Source organism: Eulemur rufifrons, chromosome 23, assembly GCF_041146395.1.
Source record: "Eulemur rufifrons isolate Redbay chromosome 23, OSU_ERuf_1, whole genome shotgun sequence".
Lineage (NCBI taxonomy): Eukaryota > Metazoa > Chordata > Mammalia > Primates > Lemuridae > Eulemur > Eulemur rufifrons.
The window spans coordinates 21804981-21824229 of record NC_091005.1 but is presented as its reverse complement, the minus strand read 5'-3'; the positions used below and the strand labels follow the sequence as shown (position 1 = coordinate 21824229).

The following is a 19249-nucleotide window of genomic DNA, read 5'->3' as shown; positions in this document are numbered from 1 at the left end:
TCTCTCTTGCTCTCTGCTCTTCCTCTGTAAACCTCTCCCCTCTCTCTTTGGTCCCCAGCACTGAGCCCCCTTCTCAGGAGCCAGCTTTCTTCCCCCCCCGACTTTCCTGCCTCCACTGCCTGGGCACTGTCTCCCCTGGGTCTCTGCCCCGCTCCTTCCTCTCTCTCTCTCTGGGACTCTGCAGCCCGTTCTTGTTAGGCCCCACCCCCACCTCCGTCTCTGGGTCTCTGTCCAGGGTGGGGGCAATTTCAGTGCCAAAGCGCAGCTCCCCAGCCCCTTCCCAGGCTCGGTGGGGGGGCGTGTGTGCGCGCGTGAGCACGCACATGTGTGTGCATGCATGTTTGAGAGGAATTCCACATCCATTCTGGCCCCACTGTGATTACAGAGAGACAGAGAAACACAAAAGCTTTTGTTTTTTTTCCTCCTCCCCATTCTCAGAAGAAAGTGGAGAGACGTTCTTCATCGTTTCCTTTAGGAGTAAAGGACAATTTGCTGCCAAGAGTCACTTACGCACAGATATGAAATTGATCAAAACCCACACATAAGCAAACAGAAAACAAAGGCAGTGGGCTTTTTGTTTTTTTCTCTCTGAGTTGGAAGAATATCAAGGGTTCACTTACCCACTTCAGAGAAATAAGGACTCAAAAGTATAAAATGCTATTCGATAAATACAGTGAGGAATTTAAAAGAAAACAACTTTGGCTTCATTTAGGAGGGAGAATGGGGAGGGAGAGAAGAGTGAGGAGTAAAAGGGGAGAGAGAGAGAAAAGGAACCCGCAGAGAAAATAAAGGCCAGAGGCCAATAGCACGAGGGCCTCGGTAGCCAGCGGCGCCCTGATCTGGGGAGCCCTCGGGGCCTCGCGCCCGTCACCCGGGTTTGGAAATCCCCTTCCACGGCTGGCTCTGCCTCTCCACTCTGGGAAGCAGCTGGCACCACTCTGATTCTCCCAGCTTCAAAGTCCGTGTTGGACACAAAGGCTCGCTGGCCAGGGGAATTCTGAGGCAGTTGTCACACGCAGCAAGGAATGACTTCAGTTTAAGGAAAGTGAAGACAGTCCCTGGTACCTGACCATTTAAAAGCGCCACGGCCAACGTTTCTGCCTTTGCCCACCACGCTTGAGGGTCACTTTCAGAATCGGCGTTCAGAATCATGGTGTTCTAGAACCAGATCCTTCTAGAACTAGGCTCTACAGTGCGGCGTGGAGACCAGTACATCAAAGCCACCTGGGATGCTTGCTCAAAACGCAGATTCTTGGCTCAGCCAGGCCCAGCGAGCTGGAGCTAAGAGGGGGAGCAGGGAGGGCTGCTTCTTGAACAAAATCATCAGGTTTGAGAACCGCTCTAGAACGGCTAGATTCAGAGCCCAAGGAACTGTGGGTTCTGAGTGACAGAGACCTGCAGTGGTTGGACACAGGAAGGCCTTGGTGTCCACATGTCCCCACATTCCTTCCCAAACCCCACTGCCCACCCTCCTGCCCAGGGCTGGCTTTTCCAGCCCGAGGTCAAGTTTCCCGGCCCAACTGCCACCTATTCAAGCTAAGTCCAGCCAGGGCAGTGCCACCTGCTCCCCGCAGCCTCGCAGGACGCAGTGAGGAAAACTCACTCTCCTCTGCACAACGTCGTCCTTGCCCTGCCGTGGGCACGACGTGTGTCCGGGTCGGCCTCAGCCGGTTCCCATTGCACCCCAGAATCCATGCGCACAGGGAGGGGGCCGTGAGCTCCACGGGGCAGGAGCGGGGGCTGGGGTGGGGGGCTCATCACATGGTGCAGGGAGCCAGCGAGCTGGTCGTTAGCGCAGCTCTGGAGCCAGGCTTCTGGGGTTCGAGTCCTGCCTTAGCCGTGGACCAATGGTGCAACAGTGGGGACGTAACTCAGCTTCGATTTCCTCAACTCTGAAAGGGTAATTCTGACGTAACGGGGGGACAATAATAGAACCCACTCATAGGGTCGCTGTGAGGAGTGAACGAGAAGATGAACGTGCCAGACACAGGAGAGCACTTGCTGAGGGCCAGGGGCCGCTGTGACGGCTGTGTGGACGCCGTGGCAGGGGAAGAGCCACACGCTGGTTCCCAGCCCCCCAACGTCCCTGCCCGCCTGTGTGCACGGGCTCTGGGGTGGACGGTGGGAGCCCAGCTTTTGTGAGGGACAGAGGGGCCCCTCAGGGGGGCCCTGGTCACCACGCCAGGAAATAAAAATGTGGCTCCGATCCCAGCTCGGACTCCTTCCTCAGCCCACTGATCCGCTGTCCCGAGCTGGTTGGGAGCCCCCCACCAGCCCACCCCAGTCAAGGCCCCCGCTGCGTGGAGAAACCACCAGCCCATGGGAAACCGCCGCTGGTTCGCCTGAGTTTACAGTAAAACACGGACGTCACAGGCCGGGCTCCCACACCAGGGTGAGGCTGTGTTTCTGCACAAGGCAAGGAGCCTTTGTAAACCGGCGGAATGACTGATGGTGACATGGAGGCCCCTGCCAGGGCCTCAGAGAACCTCTGAGAGGCTCCCACGAGTCCTGCCGTGCCCCAACAGCGGACCCACAATGCGGAAAGAAAGGCCTCACCTCTTGTCGCGGGTCTTCAGCAAACCTCTGAATCACGTACTTCAGTTCCCTGGAAGACAAGGGCAGGGCGGGTGGAGTCACCCCAGGGTCCGCCCCGCTGGACGGTATGGGGCCGTGGAAGGGCTGGGACGGGGCCAGGGAGCCGGGCGGGCCCACAGGTCCAGGAAGCGCCTGGATGGGCTTGGACACGCGTCTCAGGAGAATGTGCGTGCCATGGAGAAGGGGCCGGGAGGAGGCCGGCCACCGAGTGAGACCTCCGGACAGAGGCCAAGAGTAGCAGGAGGTAACGAGGGTGGTGCCCAGATACTCACTTGGTGAACTTCTCGTGTGCGAGAGCTCTGCAACAAAAACAAAGGGAAAACTGGCGGTTAGCAGGGCCCTTCTGAAACAGCACGATGTTCCAGACGCTTTCCTCTGGGGATGGCCAGACTCTACGTCTGGTTCGAAGAATGAAGGGGAAGTTGGGAATGAAGTGCCGACATTTTGTCCCTGCTCAAAGCTCCAAAACAAAGGCCCCCTTTGATGAGGCCAAGGATCATAGTAACATGAACAGACTAAGTCCCCCGGACCCCCAGAGCTGCCCCCAGGGCCCAGGCCTGCGAACAGGAGGGGCGCTGAGCCGTCACCGTGAGCACGTGCAGGTGCACGTGGGCTCCGGGGACCCAGGTGTGTTTGTTAATTGTTCCACCATTAGGGGCGGCCGCACTCACTGCCGCTCGCATCAGCGCGGCCTTGGGGACCACTCTTCCCGGCGAGCTGTGCCACGGGCCACAGCCGAGCGCGTCCCGGCCCGCGGGGACAGGGCTGCAGCCACTGACGCCGCTGCTCTTCCGAGACCCGAGCGTCCCTTAGGAGTCGGATTTCTCCGGTCTCCAGTCCTGGGGGCCCTCAGGGAGCGGCCAGGCCAGCAAATGGGGCAATTACTTGGCGTAATGTGCCCGTGCAGAGCAGCACTTCATAAACAGCGCCCAGTAATGGGGTCCCGAGAGAGCCCCGGCCGCCTCCCGGGGCCTGGCTTCTTCGAAGCTATTGAAACAGAGACCTGGAGGCATTTCAGGGCCTGGTTATTCAGACAAAGCTTTCTCCTCCGGCCATCAGCCACCAGACGGTGTTCTCCCCGCTTTGCCGTGACAGACTCAGTACTGGGGTAAGGGCTGGCAAGAGAGAGACGGAGGCTCCATTTCGGGCCGTATTCGCCGTGGAGCCCGAGCTGGGCACCCATCCTGGGTGTGATAAGCACTTCCAGCAGCTCGCTGCGGCACGGCAGGCAATGCCACACGCTACGGTACACTGTGGTTGTCACCATCCCCCGTGGAGAGAGGAGAGGCGGGTATCACTGTTCCCACCTGGTGCACAATGGCAGTTGCTAACGGCACTGCACGCGAGGTGCCGTGGGGAGGCCGTGTCTGCATTCTCCGCTCTGTGAGGCCTTGTAGCAATGGGAACAGGCAGCCCCCACAAGCTCCCCGTTTTTCTAAGTCCCCCATTTTCGGGGGAGGGGGATGTGCCTCCCCAAGGGTCCCACAGCTGAGGATGTGGTTGGGCTGGGACCAACGTCCCCTTGGTCTTCCCACTGTGCTGTGGCACGTCCTCTGAAATGACTGGTCCCCACTAAGGCCTTAGTGCACAACTGAGGCTCTTCTCACAGGTCAGAGGGTTCCGGAGACGCGCGTGGGACTTACTCTTTGGGGAATGGAATGGGTTGAAGCAAACTGGCCAGAGACGGTCTCCAGTCATCGTAATCCGACCTAGGATGAGAGAGCGTGACAGTCAGGTTTGGTCGTGACAAGGACAGGTTTACGATGTGCTGTCCCGGAAGGTGGGACGAGAGCCTACAGGAGGCCGGTGGCACCGACTCCGCTCTACACACTGCAATTTCCGGGAGCCGCGAGGACAAGCAGTCTCATGCTCACGGCTTCATGCTCACGGCGTGGCCACCAGTCTGACCGACAGAACCTCTCCAGAGACTTCGCTTTGGCAGCTGAAGTGCCCGAGCGTCTAGTTCAGGATTTCACACGCCCTCGCGTCTGAGCCAGCTGGGAGAGGTAAGTTACCCACTGAGAGTCATCCATGCAGCCAGGAAGAGGTGACGGGGACTCAGAACCAGGTATTTCATGTTCTGCCACACCAGTGTCAGGTTAAACCAGGCTCGAGAGAGTCACACCCCGTCCAACCCTGGCAAGACCATCCGACACTGGAAACCACAGTCGCATTGATAACAAAAGCTGCACGTCACTGAGCACCCACGTTGGGACCTGTACCCCGCGCTTTGCCTGCACTAGCTGATGGGACCTGTCCAGTGACCTCGAGTGAGTCCAAATGACAGACGGGAACACTTAACTCGCTGAGGGTGACCATGGAGCTGTGCCACGCAGAGGTCACAGGAGGGGAAAGCAACAGCGTCTGATTCCTGGAGGTCAACAGGGCTGTTTCCCAACCTACCAGCACAGCTTCGTACAGAAGCAAATTTTTCGGCCAACTCTTTGCCCCAAAAGCTGGGAGGGCCCAGAGAGCTAGAGGGGCACACCAGTGTCTCAGTCTGGGACGAGATGGGCCTGCGCCACGCAGCAAAGTGTGGCCCCCAGACACCAGAATCATGACAACCCCCTCTACGGGTAAGGACAACCAAGGGTCAGAGATGTTTCCTGATTCCCCTAAAGTCACCAGCTGGTGGCTGAGATTTGACCTCTGGTGCTCTCTTTCGCGGAGCCCAGGGCCCGCGCTGACCTGGGGTCCCTGGCTGCTCTGGCTTCAGGGACTCGGCTGAAGAGCAAGCCGAGAGCTGGGTGGTTCTCACCGACCACCCTAAGCCAGGTGCCACCCTAAGCCAGGCCTGGCACCTCCGAGGGCCCAGAGCTTAAACCCTCACACATGGAGCGAGGGGTGGCTGCTGGAGCCGTCCCACCCGAGCCACAGAACTGTCCCTGGTGCTCCCAAGCTCATGCACATTTCACCTCCAACCAGCCCAGGGGAGGCTGGGTCTTTCCTCTGCACCCCCTATGTTGGGCTCTGGGACTGGCAGACAGTTGGTGCGCAGAAGAGGACTCAGAAGAAGACTGCTGAACCCAAGTCCCAGGCACACTGGGCCTGGGCCGGGACAGAGCCTGGGGTGTGTGTTTTGCAGCACAGTGGAGCGGTGTTGGTGAGTCTCCATCCTACAGGACGGTGGGTGTCAGGTGCCGCTCGAGGGGGAGGCCCACTGACCTCCTGACTTGGACTGGGGCAGCAGGTACGAGTCTGGCACGAGGGGGCATGTGGACCCCGGTCCTGCAGCCCATGTTGGGGGTGCTGCAGTCAGATGCTCCACTGGCACCGGCAGGGACGCCCCAGGACAGGCTGGGGCGCCTGGACCTGGGCTGGGCAGAGGGAAGGCCCAGGGACCCCAAGCCCGATTCTTGGTCCCACAACCCTGCGATTCCTTTACGTTTAGAATTCAGTGCTTCTCAACCTTCTTTTATCACCTCTTCCCGCCCCCCCAAGAACTTTCTAGACTTTTTTTCCTAACAGGCCTCCCACCCCATACAATTTTATGCCACTGACATCCTGCGTGTTTGTTTGCGTCCCCTATGTCTAACTGCGCCTTCTATAGAAACAGAGGAGGATTTTTTTTTTTTTTTTTTTTTTTTTTTGAGACAGAGTCTCACTTTGTTGCCCAGGCTAGAGTGAGTGCCGTGGCGTCAGCTTAGCTCACAGCAACCTCAGACTCCTGGGCTTAAGCGATCCTACTGCCTCAGCCTCCCGAGTAGCTGGGACTACAGGCATGCGCCACTATGCCCGGCTAATTTTTCTATATATAGTTTTAGTTGTCCATATAATTTCTTTCTATTTTTAGTAGAGACGGGGTCTCGCTCTTTGCTCAGGCTGGTCTCGAACTCCTGACCTTGAGCGATCCACCTGCCTCGGCCTCCCAGAGTGCTAGGATTACAGGCGTGAGCCACCGCGCCCGGCCCAGAGGAGGATGTTTTCACCCCCAAGGACAGACACGCTCCCGCTGGCAATGGTGGGTTCAGAAAACCCCTGGACGGGGGCTTTTCCCGCCCCAGCTTCCTCCAAACAAACCCACGATAAAGTGGTGGCCTTCGGAACCCAGATCACACCCTGGAAGGTTCGGAGGAAAGATGCACATGCCAGATGCTCAGAGAAGAATTGCCAGAAAAGCCCGTGGCCCGAGATAAGTTTAAGAGTGATGCCAGCTGAGTCCATCCGGCACTCACTGTGCTGTGCTCCGGGCCCGGGTTTGCAAACTGTAATGTTCCGACGTCGGGCGAGGAGGCGAGAGCGCGGGCGAGACACCGTCTGAGTTCAGTGGCCGGGAGGCTCGGCCGAGGACTCTGCAGGTCGGCTGGCTCACCGCGCCCGAGGATGGAAGCCCACGCGCTGTGCTGCCCGCGGCCCCAGAGCCCAGGGAACTCAGCGGCCTGTGGGACGCAGTCAGGACGCGGAGACCTCTTCTCTGAGGCTGGCTTGTCTTCCCTCTGAAAAATCCCCTTCCGCCTTTCCTCCCACCTGTCGCTGACTTATGATTTCCAGAGAATCTAGGCATGGTAACAGCCTGGCCTGCATCGCCTGTCCTGAGCACGCCCTCCACCGACGGCTTCCCAGGCGTCAGCCCACACTTCCCCCAGTGATCTGTGGGGCGGCGCTCCTGCCATCCTCATTTTACAGGCAGGAAAACTGAGACTTGGTGGCTGCAGCCCTGGCCCCAGGCCACACAGCTACCGAGAACTGGGGTCTGGAGCTGGCCCCGTGTTTGTGCTCCACCCCCTCAGGGACACGGTGTCTCCCAGGGAGACTGGTCACGCCTATGGAGGAAGGCGATTTCCACGTATCAAAAAGAACACTTGGGCCGGGCGCGGTGGCTCACGCCTGTAACCCTAGCACTCTGGGAGGCAGAGGTGGGTGGATCGCTCAAGGTCAGGAGATCAAGACCAGCCTGAGCAAGAGCGAGACCCTGTATCTACTAAAAATAGAAAGAACTCAGCTGGACAACTAAAAATATATATAGAAAAATTAGCCGGGCATGGTGGCGCATGCCTGTAGTCCCACCTACTTGGGAGGCTGAGGCAGGAGGATCGCTTGAGCCCAGGAGTGTGAGGTTGCTGTGAGCTAGGCTGATACCACGGCACTCTAGCCCGGGCAACAGAGTGAGACTGTTTCAAAAAAAAAAAAAAAACAAAACCAAAAAAAAAAAAAAAAAAAAAAAACCACTTAGTTTTTCTTTTCTTTTACTTTAAAAAATAAATGTGTTCTATATGGAAATGCCATTAAATACAGAACTCTAAGGAGATTTCACATCACCCGTAATCAGAGTGGACTCGGAGGGTGTGGAGCAGGTGGACTCCGGGCTCTGGGGCAGCCACATGGCCCGGGGCTCACTCCCGCACAGAAGGGCATGTTGACAAGTCTGCCCCTGGGCCACCAGCGGGTGTCGAGTCCAGCAAGAGGCAGAGCCCTGCCTCAGACAGGGGTCTGGGCAGAGGCCTCTTCCTCCCCAGCCCGGGCTGGGTGGCTCCATCACGGCGGCGCACACAGGACCCACGGGACCCAGAGGCGCTGTGGGGGCACAGAAAGAGGAAGAGGGCAAGCCGACTTCCTTCCTCACTTCAGCCCAGTCCAGCCTTGAGAGTCTGTGGTTGGCTGCTGGCCCTACCCCAGTCTGACCAGTCTTGGGGGGCAGGGGAGGCTGGCCAGGTGCCTGAGGAGTGGGACGAGGGACCCTCCTGTGGGTGGGCTTCTCTCCAGCTGGCCTTGGCACAGGCCCTGGAGGGCGGCGGAGCTCCCGCCACGAGCGCTGGGAGAGCAGTGCCAGCCTCAGGGCTGGCGTGTGGGCCGCCCTCCCCTTTGGGCAAGCCTGGCCTGGGATGGCAGGGGGGCGGCAGGCAGGGTGTGAGGGGCAGGAAGGAGAAAAGGAGCATCCCCCAGGCCTCTGACATGCCTCAGGTATGAGGTACCCACACGTTTAACCCTCACGTTAATGGGGCCAGGCTGGCTTTAGAACCCCATTTCACAGATGAGAAATGGAAGCCCAGAGAGGTTCAGACACCTGCCAAAGTCACAGAGCTAATTAGGGAAGAAGCTAGACTTGAACGAGCCTATGTGAGCGTGAAGCCTGGGTCTACACCTGCTCCGTCTGGCTCCCGAGTCCACGTTCCTTCCCTCATCCCCTCAGCTCAGGCCTCATGGGGTGATTTTTTTTGGCATCAACCTTGACCTGCGTTTGGAACAATGTTCCTTTTCAAGGGTCTACTGGGAATTCTTGCAGCTTAGGCTACTTTTCAGAGGTACTGAATTCTAATGATGCTTCCTACGCATGACTAACCCAGGCTGTGCCTTTCAGACACCCCTTCCCACCGCCGGCTATGCGGTGGGCTGCGCTGCCCTGCACCCCCTGGGGCCAGCAGTACCCTTTCCAATGGGGGCTGGTCAAACTGGGCCAAGAGAGGCTCCTTAGCCCCCATGATGCCCTCTAAGCCCCCTTGATTCCACGTGAAACCATCTACTTCCTTCTTCTTTATGTATAACTGTCATGTGGGCAGCACTTCAATACTGGTCATAGCAGCTCACTTCTACCCAGAACCAGAGGCTGGGCCAGCACTGGAAATCTCCAACATCCCTGAATGCTCACACAGTCCTCTGAGAAGGCACCCATTTTACAGATAAGAAAACTGAGGCCAAAAGAGCCAAAAGAGCTGCTGCCCACAGTCACACAGCAGATAAGCCATACGCCACACTCCCTCCACGCTCTGATGCAAGCTTCTCACAATCCAAGTGTGCACTGAACACCATATCGGTCTTTTCCCTCCTTCTTTCAAAGCGCTGTTATTGACTCAATGATGCCTCTTACTCTTATCCTAACAGTACCTTAAAATACAAGACACACTGTTGCATCCTAAATGGTGGCCACGCCCATTCACCAGGTCTCTGCGCTGGGTGCGCAGACCGCCCTCCCCACCAATCTTTGTGCCAATGTACCCCAGCAGCCACACTCACTCCACCTCCCGACTGGGGAGCTGAGGCTCAGAGAGGACAACCAACCCACCCACGGTCACCAGCGTGCAGACACGTGGGACTTGGATCCAGCACGCTCTGACCGAGTCCGAGCTTCTCCCAACGTATCTCACTTTGGAGCCTGTGGGCTGCTGGGGTCGTTTGCATCCGACAGGTCTGAAGCCTCCAACGAACCCGCTGGGTAGGGAAGGAAAGTTGGTAGGAAATAATGCTCTCAGGCCCAAATTGTGTTCTGAGCTCCCCCAAGGTACAAGAGGCTCCGGGAAGTACAACCCCTCCTTCGGGGAGACCTCTGGGCTGGGAGTGAGTGGCTGCTCTGAGCGGGAGGCGGTGGTCCCTGCCCCGGCAGCCCACTGGGAACACCTCCTGCCCCCCCGGCCTGTTCTGGGCCCCTGGCCCTGGCCCCTGACCCCCGCCCACGCCCTGGCAGCCAAGTGATGTGGGCAGGCGGGAGGTCTGGAAGCGCAGCAGGAAGAACAGAGCCCTCATTCACCAGCGTGTTTATGGAGAAGCAAAAAAATGTGTGTCAACTGCATGATGAAATTGAAACCCTTAGCGCTTAATGAGAAGTATGAGTCAGGACCAAGATGGCAGAAAGCCTGGGCGTTTGTGGTGTTTGCAGAGAGCAGCTGGAGTCAGGGCCGAAGCAGAGAGCAGGGCCCGTTCCTGCCCTGGTGGGCCTACGCCTCCACCAGAGCGGGGAGCCCCTCCCAAAACCTGGGGCTCTCGGGGGCTGACCTGTCCCCTGGGGGGCTGCCTGCCACTGCCCTTCCCTGGCTTGAAGGAATGCAGAGGGCTGCGGTGTGCTCCACGATGCTGAGTGGCGTCTGGAACTTCCTCTGGCTGGGGGGCTGCTGAATGTGGTATGTCCCCACCTGGTCTCTGTTCCTGGGACCACGGGCCTGGCTGGCACCAACCCCCCGGGAGGCCCTGCCCTTTCCTCTCTGGGGCAGGAGAAGCCGTGTGGGGACACTGCCTTCACAATCCTCTTCAAGCCACCAGAAGCCACTGTGTAACCGTGTGTATGCGCACAAAGGTATGTGTGTGCACGCAGGTGTGTGTTCACCTCCACAGACACACACAGTGGCACCGAGGCACCTCCCATCCCGTCTCACCAGCTCACTAGGCCACCAGAAGCCCACTGCCCCGGCCCCCCAATCCCAGGGCACACTCGGGCAGCCACGTGCTCCTGACTTAGGAGGAACCAACGCTACACGGTGACTCGATGGAACCCCTGCACACGCTGACGTCACCACAGGCCTCCCCACAGATTGAGGGCCCCTGGTGCCCCTGGCTTCAGACAGGCACCACATGTCGGTTAAACATGATGACACAGCCGTGCCCTGATCCCTCTGAAAAGTCCAGCAACCACAGCCGACTGCATGTGGAAATGCTAATGTCTGCGCTCGGGTCTCCAGAGAGTGGGCAGAGCCCTGCTCTAAGGAAGGGGTTTGTGGGAGCCAGGAGGGGGGACGCTGGCCGAGGTAGGGCCACAGGGCTGGCAGGGGCCAGAAGGGAATCCCGGAACCAGGCGCACGTGGAAGGTATGAATGGAGAGGCGAGAAAGACCCCTGGGGGTCAAGGACTAGGAACTACCCCCCACCCCTGCCACCCCCACCATTCTAGAGTCACACAGCTGAGGCTCGGGGAGGGGTAGGGACAGGACCGAAGCACCCAGCTCAGAAGTGGTACCACCCAGAGCAGACCCGGGTCACATCTCACGGTTCCTTCTCTGGAGCCTCTTCCACCAGCCTGGCCTGCACCAAGCCCTCCTGCCATCGGGAACTCGCCCAGGACAAGGCAGAGGGCACCGTGCACCTTGGCACAGCCCAGCCGTTTCCCCAAACAGTACTCCCCTTACAGAAGGCTCCCACAGGCGCACCCAGGCACACACACAAATGTGCACACACAACCTCACCGACACCCAGGCACATGGGCACAAACACGCGCAGCCACACACACCTGCACACATGTCCCACCGCCCACATCGACACATGCATCTGTATGTAGACACTCATACCCCAAACATGCATAAGCATGCGTGGCTCACACAACACAGAAAACACACGCTGGGGTTCATGTGCATACTTGCACATGTACACAGAGAAACACACACTCCAATTCTTGTGTACAAATAGGCATGCGCTCTAGCCACTCATGCACGAAACCAGCAAAAGTGACGAGACACACCCACACTTCTGCAGTTACACACAGACCCTCACAGCACACACACACAGGCCCAAGGAGAAATCCACACGTGCCCACATCCGGCTCCTACACCCTCCACATACCCACGCCACGCACTCAGGCCACCACACGTGTGCTGTCGTACCCACACACGAGTGCAGCCACTTAGACGGACATTCACAAGCTCAGCAGGAACCTACACACCTGACACAACACGCAGAGAAGTCCACACACTCACACGGGCACCTTCACGCTCCTCACGCCCTGGCAGATATATCCAGACACACACTCCAACTCATGCACACAGGCACACGCATGTATGCTTGTGCATGCACGCATGCCTGGACACTCAAGCACACGTGTACAGACATAGCTATGCATGTACCCTATGTATGCATATGCACACACACCCACAGATATTTGTGCACACACCCTCGTGTGCCTCATGCCCTTGCACATATGCACCCTGTGTGCTCGCACTCACAGCCACACTGTGCCTACTCAAGAGTGCACTCACACACGCACACTCACCCAAGCCCACCCTGGGCACCTCGCTAGAACCGACAGGCACAGCTGCACCCAGAGGCAAAGCCGTGTCCCCACCCCGGCTGGCACTCACAGCAGCTTGAGGATTTCCACGTGGCAGGCGAGCGTGCGGTCGGCCTGCGGGCCCAGCTCGATGCTCATGGTGCTGCAGGCAGGGCTGACCATGAGGCAGTCGATGAGGCTGGGCTCGCTGTCGTCGCCCGCGCTGGCCGTCAGCGCCGGCTTGGCAGTGCTGGTGCGTTCCACCTCCACGTGGATCTCGCTGGAGGCCACAACCACCGACTTGAGCCGCGCCTCGGACAGCGTGGCTTCCTGAGACACCAGGTCCGGGCTGGGGTGCAGAAGGCGCAGAGGTAAGGTGGGCTTCCGGTCGCATGGCTGCTGGCAGCCGTTCCGGATTTCCTTCAGGCTTGGGGAATTGTCGCGGCTGCGGGAAGAGGTGGGAGAGTGCACGTGAGTATAGGCATCCACGAGCGCTCGCGATGTGCCAGGCGCCATCGTGTTAAACGCCTCCCTGAATCCCCAGATGAGGCTGTGAGGTAAGACCGTCATCCTCCCCATCCTACCAGTGAGGACACTGAGGCTCAGGCGGGTGGGCAGCTCACCCAAGGCCTTGCAGACAGGAGGAGGTGGCCGTGGCTCCCAAGCCCCGGCTGCCTGTGTCCAGAGCCCACGCTGCAGCCCCAGCCCCAGCCCCAGCCCCAGCGGGCGCTCCATAAACACGTGCTGAACGACGGAGCGAAGCTGCCTCTACGTGACAGCATTCTCCTCCGCCAAGACGCCTTCCTGCCACCTTCCTGACACACCTGTGAGACATACTAAGTGATTCTCTTTCTAGCTGCTTCCTGCAGTCTAACTGCCCTCCTGCTTCTGACCCCGAGGCCACAGTGTCCCCCAGGGCTCAGCTCTACTGCCTGCCAGGCCCCCCACCAGCTGAGAAACCCCACAATTCTAGTCTGGGCCCCGGCATCTGTGGCGCCCTCCCGTCTGCAGCTCTGGACAGCAGCCCCAGCCCCTCCTGGGTAACCCCCAGTCGCAGCATCTCCAACTTCCTGGAGGAACAATGCGTGCACAGGGTGTTAGCAGGTGTTAACTGAGAAATGGGCTCTATGCATCATTAATGTCACATTTGTTTGGGAAGTGCTGGGCCAAACATGATGAAATTTGGCCTCTTTACAGCAGGACTTGTCAGAGCCTCAACCTGGTTAAAGCTCTTCCTCTTAGTAAGTATGTGCCAATGGACCCAGTTCCCTGGGAGGCGCATCCAGTGGACAGTAGTACCAGCAATGGGATTCCTCTGCTGGTGCCCACGGGCCAGCACAGTGCTAAGCGCTACCACACAGATGCTCACAGACATCGCTGAGGGGCGAGTCCTACCATCTCCGTGCTACAGGACAGGAAAGGCACCCCCAGAGATAAAATGATCCACCCTGATTGTGCAGCTTATGAGTTGAGGGAGATGGGATTTGAAACCAGATCCCTCTAAATGCAAAACCCGGGCCTCTCCCCATTAGGGGGGCTTCCAAGGTCCCTGAAGATCCTGTGCAGGTCCCCTCCTCCAGGAAGTCTTCTTTGATTTCTTCTTCGTGTTGCTCACATCCTTCCTGCCCCCAACTCCTTCTAAACCAGAGCCTTCCACCACCAGCCGGACACCAGGATCCCCTGGGGCACTTTTAAATGTCCTGCAGCCCAGTTAGATCAGAATCTCTGGGGTGGGGCCTGGACTTGAGTCATTTTTAAGTCTCCCCATGTGTGTGGTCAAGGTCGAGACCCACTGCTCCAAGTGACTCCGAGCACGATGGCATGATTGAAGACAGCTGTCCAGTCATTCCCCAAATGTGCCACACACATGTGCCTGCCTCTCTGGGGCTCGAGGCCTGGGCCACATCGCTGGGTTCTGTGTAGCAGCTCCGAGGGCAACATGCAGAACTCGAACCCAGTGCACAGGGAGGGTCTGGATTTACCCGGCATGTACCATGAGCCAGGCCGGAGCTGGGCCCACCAGGGTGTTTAATAAATGCATGTTAAGCTTTGCTGGGGGAAAAAAACAAGCCCTCAGCTCAAGTCTGGGAAATCCGTGGCTGGTGGGAAATCGTGTGTGGTCTGTACGGGGAGGGCGGCCCGAGTTCTCCTTGGGTTCAGATCTGATTTGCTCCCCGAGCGCTCAACGCTCCATCCCCTTTGTTTCCTTTGCTGGGATTGAGGAGTGGATTTTCAAGGCTGTTGGCTCAGACCGGTGATTTTCCAGAGAGCCGCGGTAACCTGGGTCAGGCTGTCTGTTCTTTTGAGCGCGAGTACACTGTGTGCCCACCGAGAGCACCGCGGACCGCCTGGAGGACATCAAGGGCTTTATCTCGCAGGGGCTGACCAACGGGGCGTGACAGAGTGAGCTGGGAAACGTCCTGGCAGCGCCTCGCTTCCCAGGGTGACGCTGATGTTCCTGACGAACTAACAGCACTGGCTGGAACCTGGAGGTTCCAAACTACCGGGGCGGGTGGGAGGCAGCGGGACCCACCCAGCCACGCCTCCACCCTGGCACCTCGTTGTAACAGCTGCCCGGCGTCCCCCGCAGTCCAGCCCGCCCCTCCCGTGCGTCCTCCCCGCAGCAGCAGCCACCGGAGGAAAATCTGGAACTGAAATCTCACCACGTCCCTCCTCTACTTACAACCCACTGTCGACTCGCCAATGTTCTCAGAATAAAAATTCCGCCACAGAAACACAGGGACAGCCCTGCCACTCAGAGTGTGGCCCAACCCCCAGCACGGACTGGGAGCTCGGACGTGTAGCGTCCCCGCCCCAGACCTGCTGAATCCGAATCTGCATTTACCACCAGCCCAGGGGAGCCCCAGACTGCCGGGGTCTGCGAAGCTGCCTCTCCGTGGCCAGCCTGTCTCCCTCCCCAGCTTCATCTTTCTCTTCCCCCCTTCCCTCTGCTCCAGGCACATTGGGATTTCCTCAGCTCCTCCCTGCGGGAATCCTCCATGTTTAGCTGCAGAGTCCCCTGTGGAATCTAAGAATGCACGTTCCTGGGCCCCGGCCCAGAAATGCTGCACCCAGGAATCTGCTTTTTAAAGAAACAGGCCAGGTGACTCTGGAGCAGGTGTTCCAGAATCACAGATAGAAAAATTTTGCAACCAGGGGTTCTCAACTCTGGCCGTGCATTAGACTTGCTCGGGGAGTTCAGTGCAACAAACAGTGATGCCAAGGCCGTCCCAGCTAAATCAGAATGGCAGTGGGCGGGGCCTGGCACCCTTTTCTTTGTTTTCTTTTTTATTAAGACATAACCCCACGGTATGCTGGTAAATGTCTAGCAACCAACTGTCTAGGAAAAAAAAGCAGCCCTGGTCTGTAGTGCTTGCCAATTTCCTTGGTGTAAATACTCCCACCACAACTGACCTCGAGCTACCACGTGATGTCACTGCAGAACTGGGACACGTGCTCCCAAATGTAAGGGGTGAGCCGGCTCCAGCAAACCCTGGGTGTACCTTAAACCCACGACAGTCACGTATATAACTCTTAGGTGCGGAGCGCGGTGTCTGCTCCTGTTCCATAACCACCCAGCTCCTCAACCTGGCTCTACTGACATGCGGGGCCAGATAATTCCGTGTTGTGGGGCCTGTCCTGTGCGTGGCGGGATCATCAGCAGTGTCCCCACACGCAGGCACACTCATGTGCACACTCACCCCCCCACACACACATTCACAGGTGTATATGCCTGCCACTCATGCATTTGCATACCCACGCACACACACGTGTGCACACACATGTACACATTCACAAGCACACACACCCATGTGTCATGAGAAATCTTCAGCAAAAATGTTAGCTCCTAAAGCCGAGTGGCCATAAGCCTTGCAGCTGCTGGGTGGACTCACAGTGTTTGCTTTTTCAGCAACAGCCCCAGGTCCTGGGCCCCGGCAGTGATGGGCTCAGGAATCTGGCAAATACACCAGGAGACCTGTCTAGCGAAAGCCACTCCGCTTCCCCAGCCTGGTCGGTCCTTGGTGACTTGTGCCCACGATGCAGGTGGCAGCAAGCCCCCCACCCAAGCCTTGCTGGCAGTAGCAGTGACTAACCTGTTGATGAACTCTTCGTAGCAGGAGTAGATGGCAGCCAGGCACACGGCCACCAGGTTGGGCAGGACCCGGGGGTGCGGGCAGTGCCCTGTGGGGCCGTGCATGCTAGAACAGAGCAGAGGGCAGGGGTGAGACGCCTGTGAGATGGAGGTGGGGAGGAGGGGGGATGCCAGGTGCCACTCGGGCACGGGGCTGGCCCGTTCTGCCTTCGCCATGTGGTTGGCAACACCAGGATTTGGGTCCTGGCTGTGCCACGTGCAGGCGGCAGAGAGCAAAGCTCCAGGCTGTGGGCTCCAGATCCAGGGTGCCTGGGCTCAAATCCAGCTGAGAGGCCTTGAGGAGCTACCTGAACGCTCCGCCCTCAGTTTCCTGAGCTATAAAATGAGGACAAGAGTCCCCGCCTCGGTGGGTTACAGTGAGGACCAAGTTTCCTAATTCACAGAAAGACCTGGCATGGGGTGACCGTGACATGCGAGTCATGTTTCTACCTGGTGGTTTGGGAATAATTATTTTTAACACCCCATTGTACCCTCAAAATTGTTCTGCTTTGGAAGAAAAATTACTATGGTCATCTCGGCTTATTAGTATGGGGTCTGGGACACAGTCACTGAGTACTCAATAAATGCCGGTCATTATCATCTGTGCCTCAGTTTCCTCATCTGTAAAGTGGGCAGACTGCGGGTCTGAGGATAATACCTGCCACACTGCTGGGAAAGCACCGCCGTGGCCACTGCTACTGAGAGAGGCCAGACGTGATGGCATTTCACAAACCACAGCAGGCACTACAAAGGGACCCTGAAGTCACCAGGGCTCGGGCAGAGGAGCTCATCCTTTGGGTCTGGAAATGCTTTGTGAGCCTGTTTAGGAAATACACAGCTTCAGAACTGGTTTAGAAAAGGCATTTTGATTTTCTGAAGACAGCAGTAATGATGCCGGCTAAGCTGGCAACAGGCTGTCTCGACGTGCTTGGTGCCGCCCACCGTCGGCTCACCGATCGCCACACTGACCGGACGAAGGGCTCTGTGGTTCTCATGTTAGACACGAGGAAACCGAAGCACAGACAGAAAATTAAAAAATAGAAAAAGCAAAAGCAAAACCAACCAGCCGACCAACCAACCAAACAAAACCCAAACACCAGAGGTGAGTAAGAACGAGAATATTTGGCTTCCTCTTGGTCAAGCTGAACAGCTGGCTGTTCAGGTCCAGCCCTGGGACCACTGGGGGGATCCTTTCCTAACACCCCAGGCCCACAGCGCAAGGGCTGCGGGAGCCGTAGGGAACGCTAACTCCGCTCAGAACCATGACCTTTCCCCGAGCTCCTGTTGGGCACGTGCGGCGTGCTAGGGGCTTCCTCGGATATTTAGTCCTCATTTAATTGCACAACAGCCGCCCATGGGCATCTGAGGAAACAAGATCAGACAGGTGCAGTGACTGGCTCAGTATCACACAGCAAATAAGTGGCTCAGACCACACATGGTGGGAAGGATCCGGCAGAGGCCGTCACAGAAGACGGGACGCTTGGAGCCTTGGAACACCAGCAGCGGCTCCTCCCGGGCACCACAGAGCAAGGGGGCTCCGGGCTGGAGGGGCAAGTGGACCCGGAGGCCAGGGAGGGGAGGGGCGTTGGCCAGAGACCCACCTCTGAATGAACTTCTTCACCACTTCCATCCCCGCGTTGAGCTCGTTCAAGGCAAGGATGTACTCCTGAGTAAACAGCCTCAGCCGCGGGCACTTCCCAAAGTCCTGCAGGCAGAGCAGAGGACAGGAGTTGGGGACACGCTGCCAGGCAGGGCAGGAGCCCGGGGAAGCCAGGACATTGGCTGGCGGGACCCAGCTCTGCCCAGAGCCGTCAGCATGGAAGGCAATGGGGAGGCATCGACCACCTGGAAAGCACGTGCAGTTGTTACTTCCAAGAACTGGCACTGTCACACCCCGGCTTACAACCTTAATGGCTGCCCTTGGGGACCAGAAGTGTCGTGGTGCGGGAGGCCCTCGGCCAGTCCACCGGCACAGCCTCCACCTGCTCTCCTGGGGGGTGAAGGAAAGGGTGCCACACAAGCTTGGACACAGCCAAGCTCGACTCACCTACAAGACCACGACGGGCTGCATGTGGCCAACCCAGCCTCCCACAAGCCCTGGGGAAGCTAGAAACTTCTGTAGCCGCAGGAGAGTTTCTGGGGCCCCTGCTTTCTGTGAGCCAGTACCCGAAGCCATCTGCACAGCAAAGTCAGGAGGTCTCGGCTACAGGTTGTCACTCTGGGGGGTGGGGGTAGACACAGGTGTTGCTGGACACACATGGTCCCCTGTGTTCTCAAAGCACCGTGCTTGGTGAAGAGGCACCTGCTCTTTCCCGCGAGAGAAGCAGTGACAGCCCCAGGGTGGGGGTGGTGCCCAGGCTCAGACCCTCAGGCGCTTCCTCCTGCTCTGGGCCGGCCCCAGCCCAGCCGGCTGCACAACTGAACGCACAGGGTGTCTGAGGACCACGTGCTCTAGGCTGTAGAAAGAGGCACATGCGGTACAAAGGGCAGGAGAGAAAGATGGACGCCTAAGGGTGCGCGTGGGAGGGACGTGCAGTGTGGAAGGTGCATGAGAGACGCAGCCTGGAAGGTGGTGTGTGTGCGTGTGTGTGTATGTGTGGTGCAGCGTGGAAGGTGGTGTGCGTGTGTGAGTGTGAGAGGTGCAGTGTTGAAGGTGGTGTGCGTGTGTGAGTGTGTGTGGTGCAGCGTGGAAGGTGGCATGTGTGTGAGTGTGTGTGGTGCAGCGTGGAAGGTGGCATGTGTGTGTGTGTGTGTGTGTGGTGCAGTGTGGAAGGTGGTGTGCGTGTGTGAGTGTGAGAGGTGCAGTGTTGAAGGTGGTGTGCGTGTGTGTGTGTGTGG

The 19249-nt window shown here is 58.2% G+C and overlaps 1 protein-coding gene across 1 annotated transcript in view; it reads right to left on the bottom strand.

Moving 5' to 3' along the window:
* Nucleotides 1–19249, bottom strand: part of CMIP (c-Maf inducing protein) — a 229743-nt gene that overhangs the window by 12936 nt on the left and 197558 nt on the right. Inside the window, exons 8-13 of the mRNA XM_069456581.1 lie at nucleotides 18013–18116; nucleotides 16374–16478; nucleotides 12371–12724; nucleotides 4239–4304; nucleotides 2868–2894; nucleotides 2557–2605 (exon numbers count right to left, since the gene is read on the bottom strand). Of these exons, the coding sequence (XP_069312682.1) occupies nucleotides 2557–2605; nucleotides 2868–2894; nucleotides 4239–4304; nucleotides 12371–12724; nucleotides 16374–16478; nucleotides 18013–18116 (705 nt within the window). The remainder of the gene's footprint in view (nucleotides 1–2556; nucleotides 2606–2867; nucleotides 2895–4238; nucleotides 4305–12370; nucleotides 12725–16373; nucleotides 16479–18012; nucleotides 18117–19249) is intronic.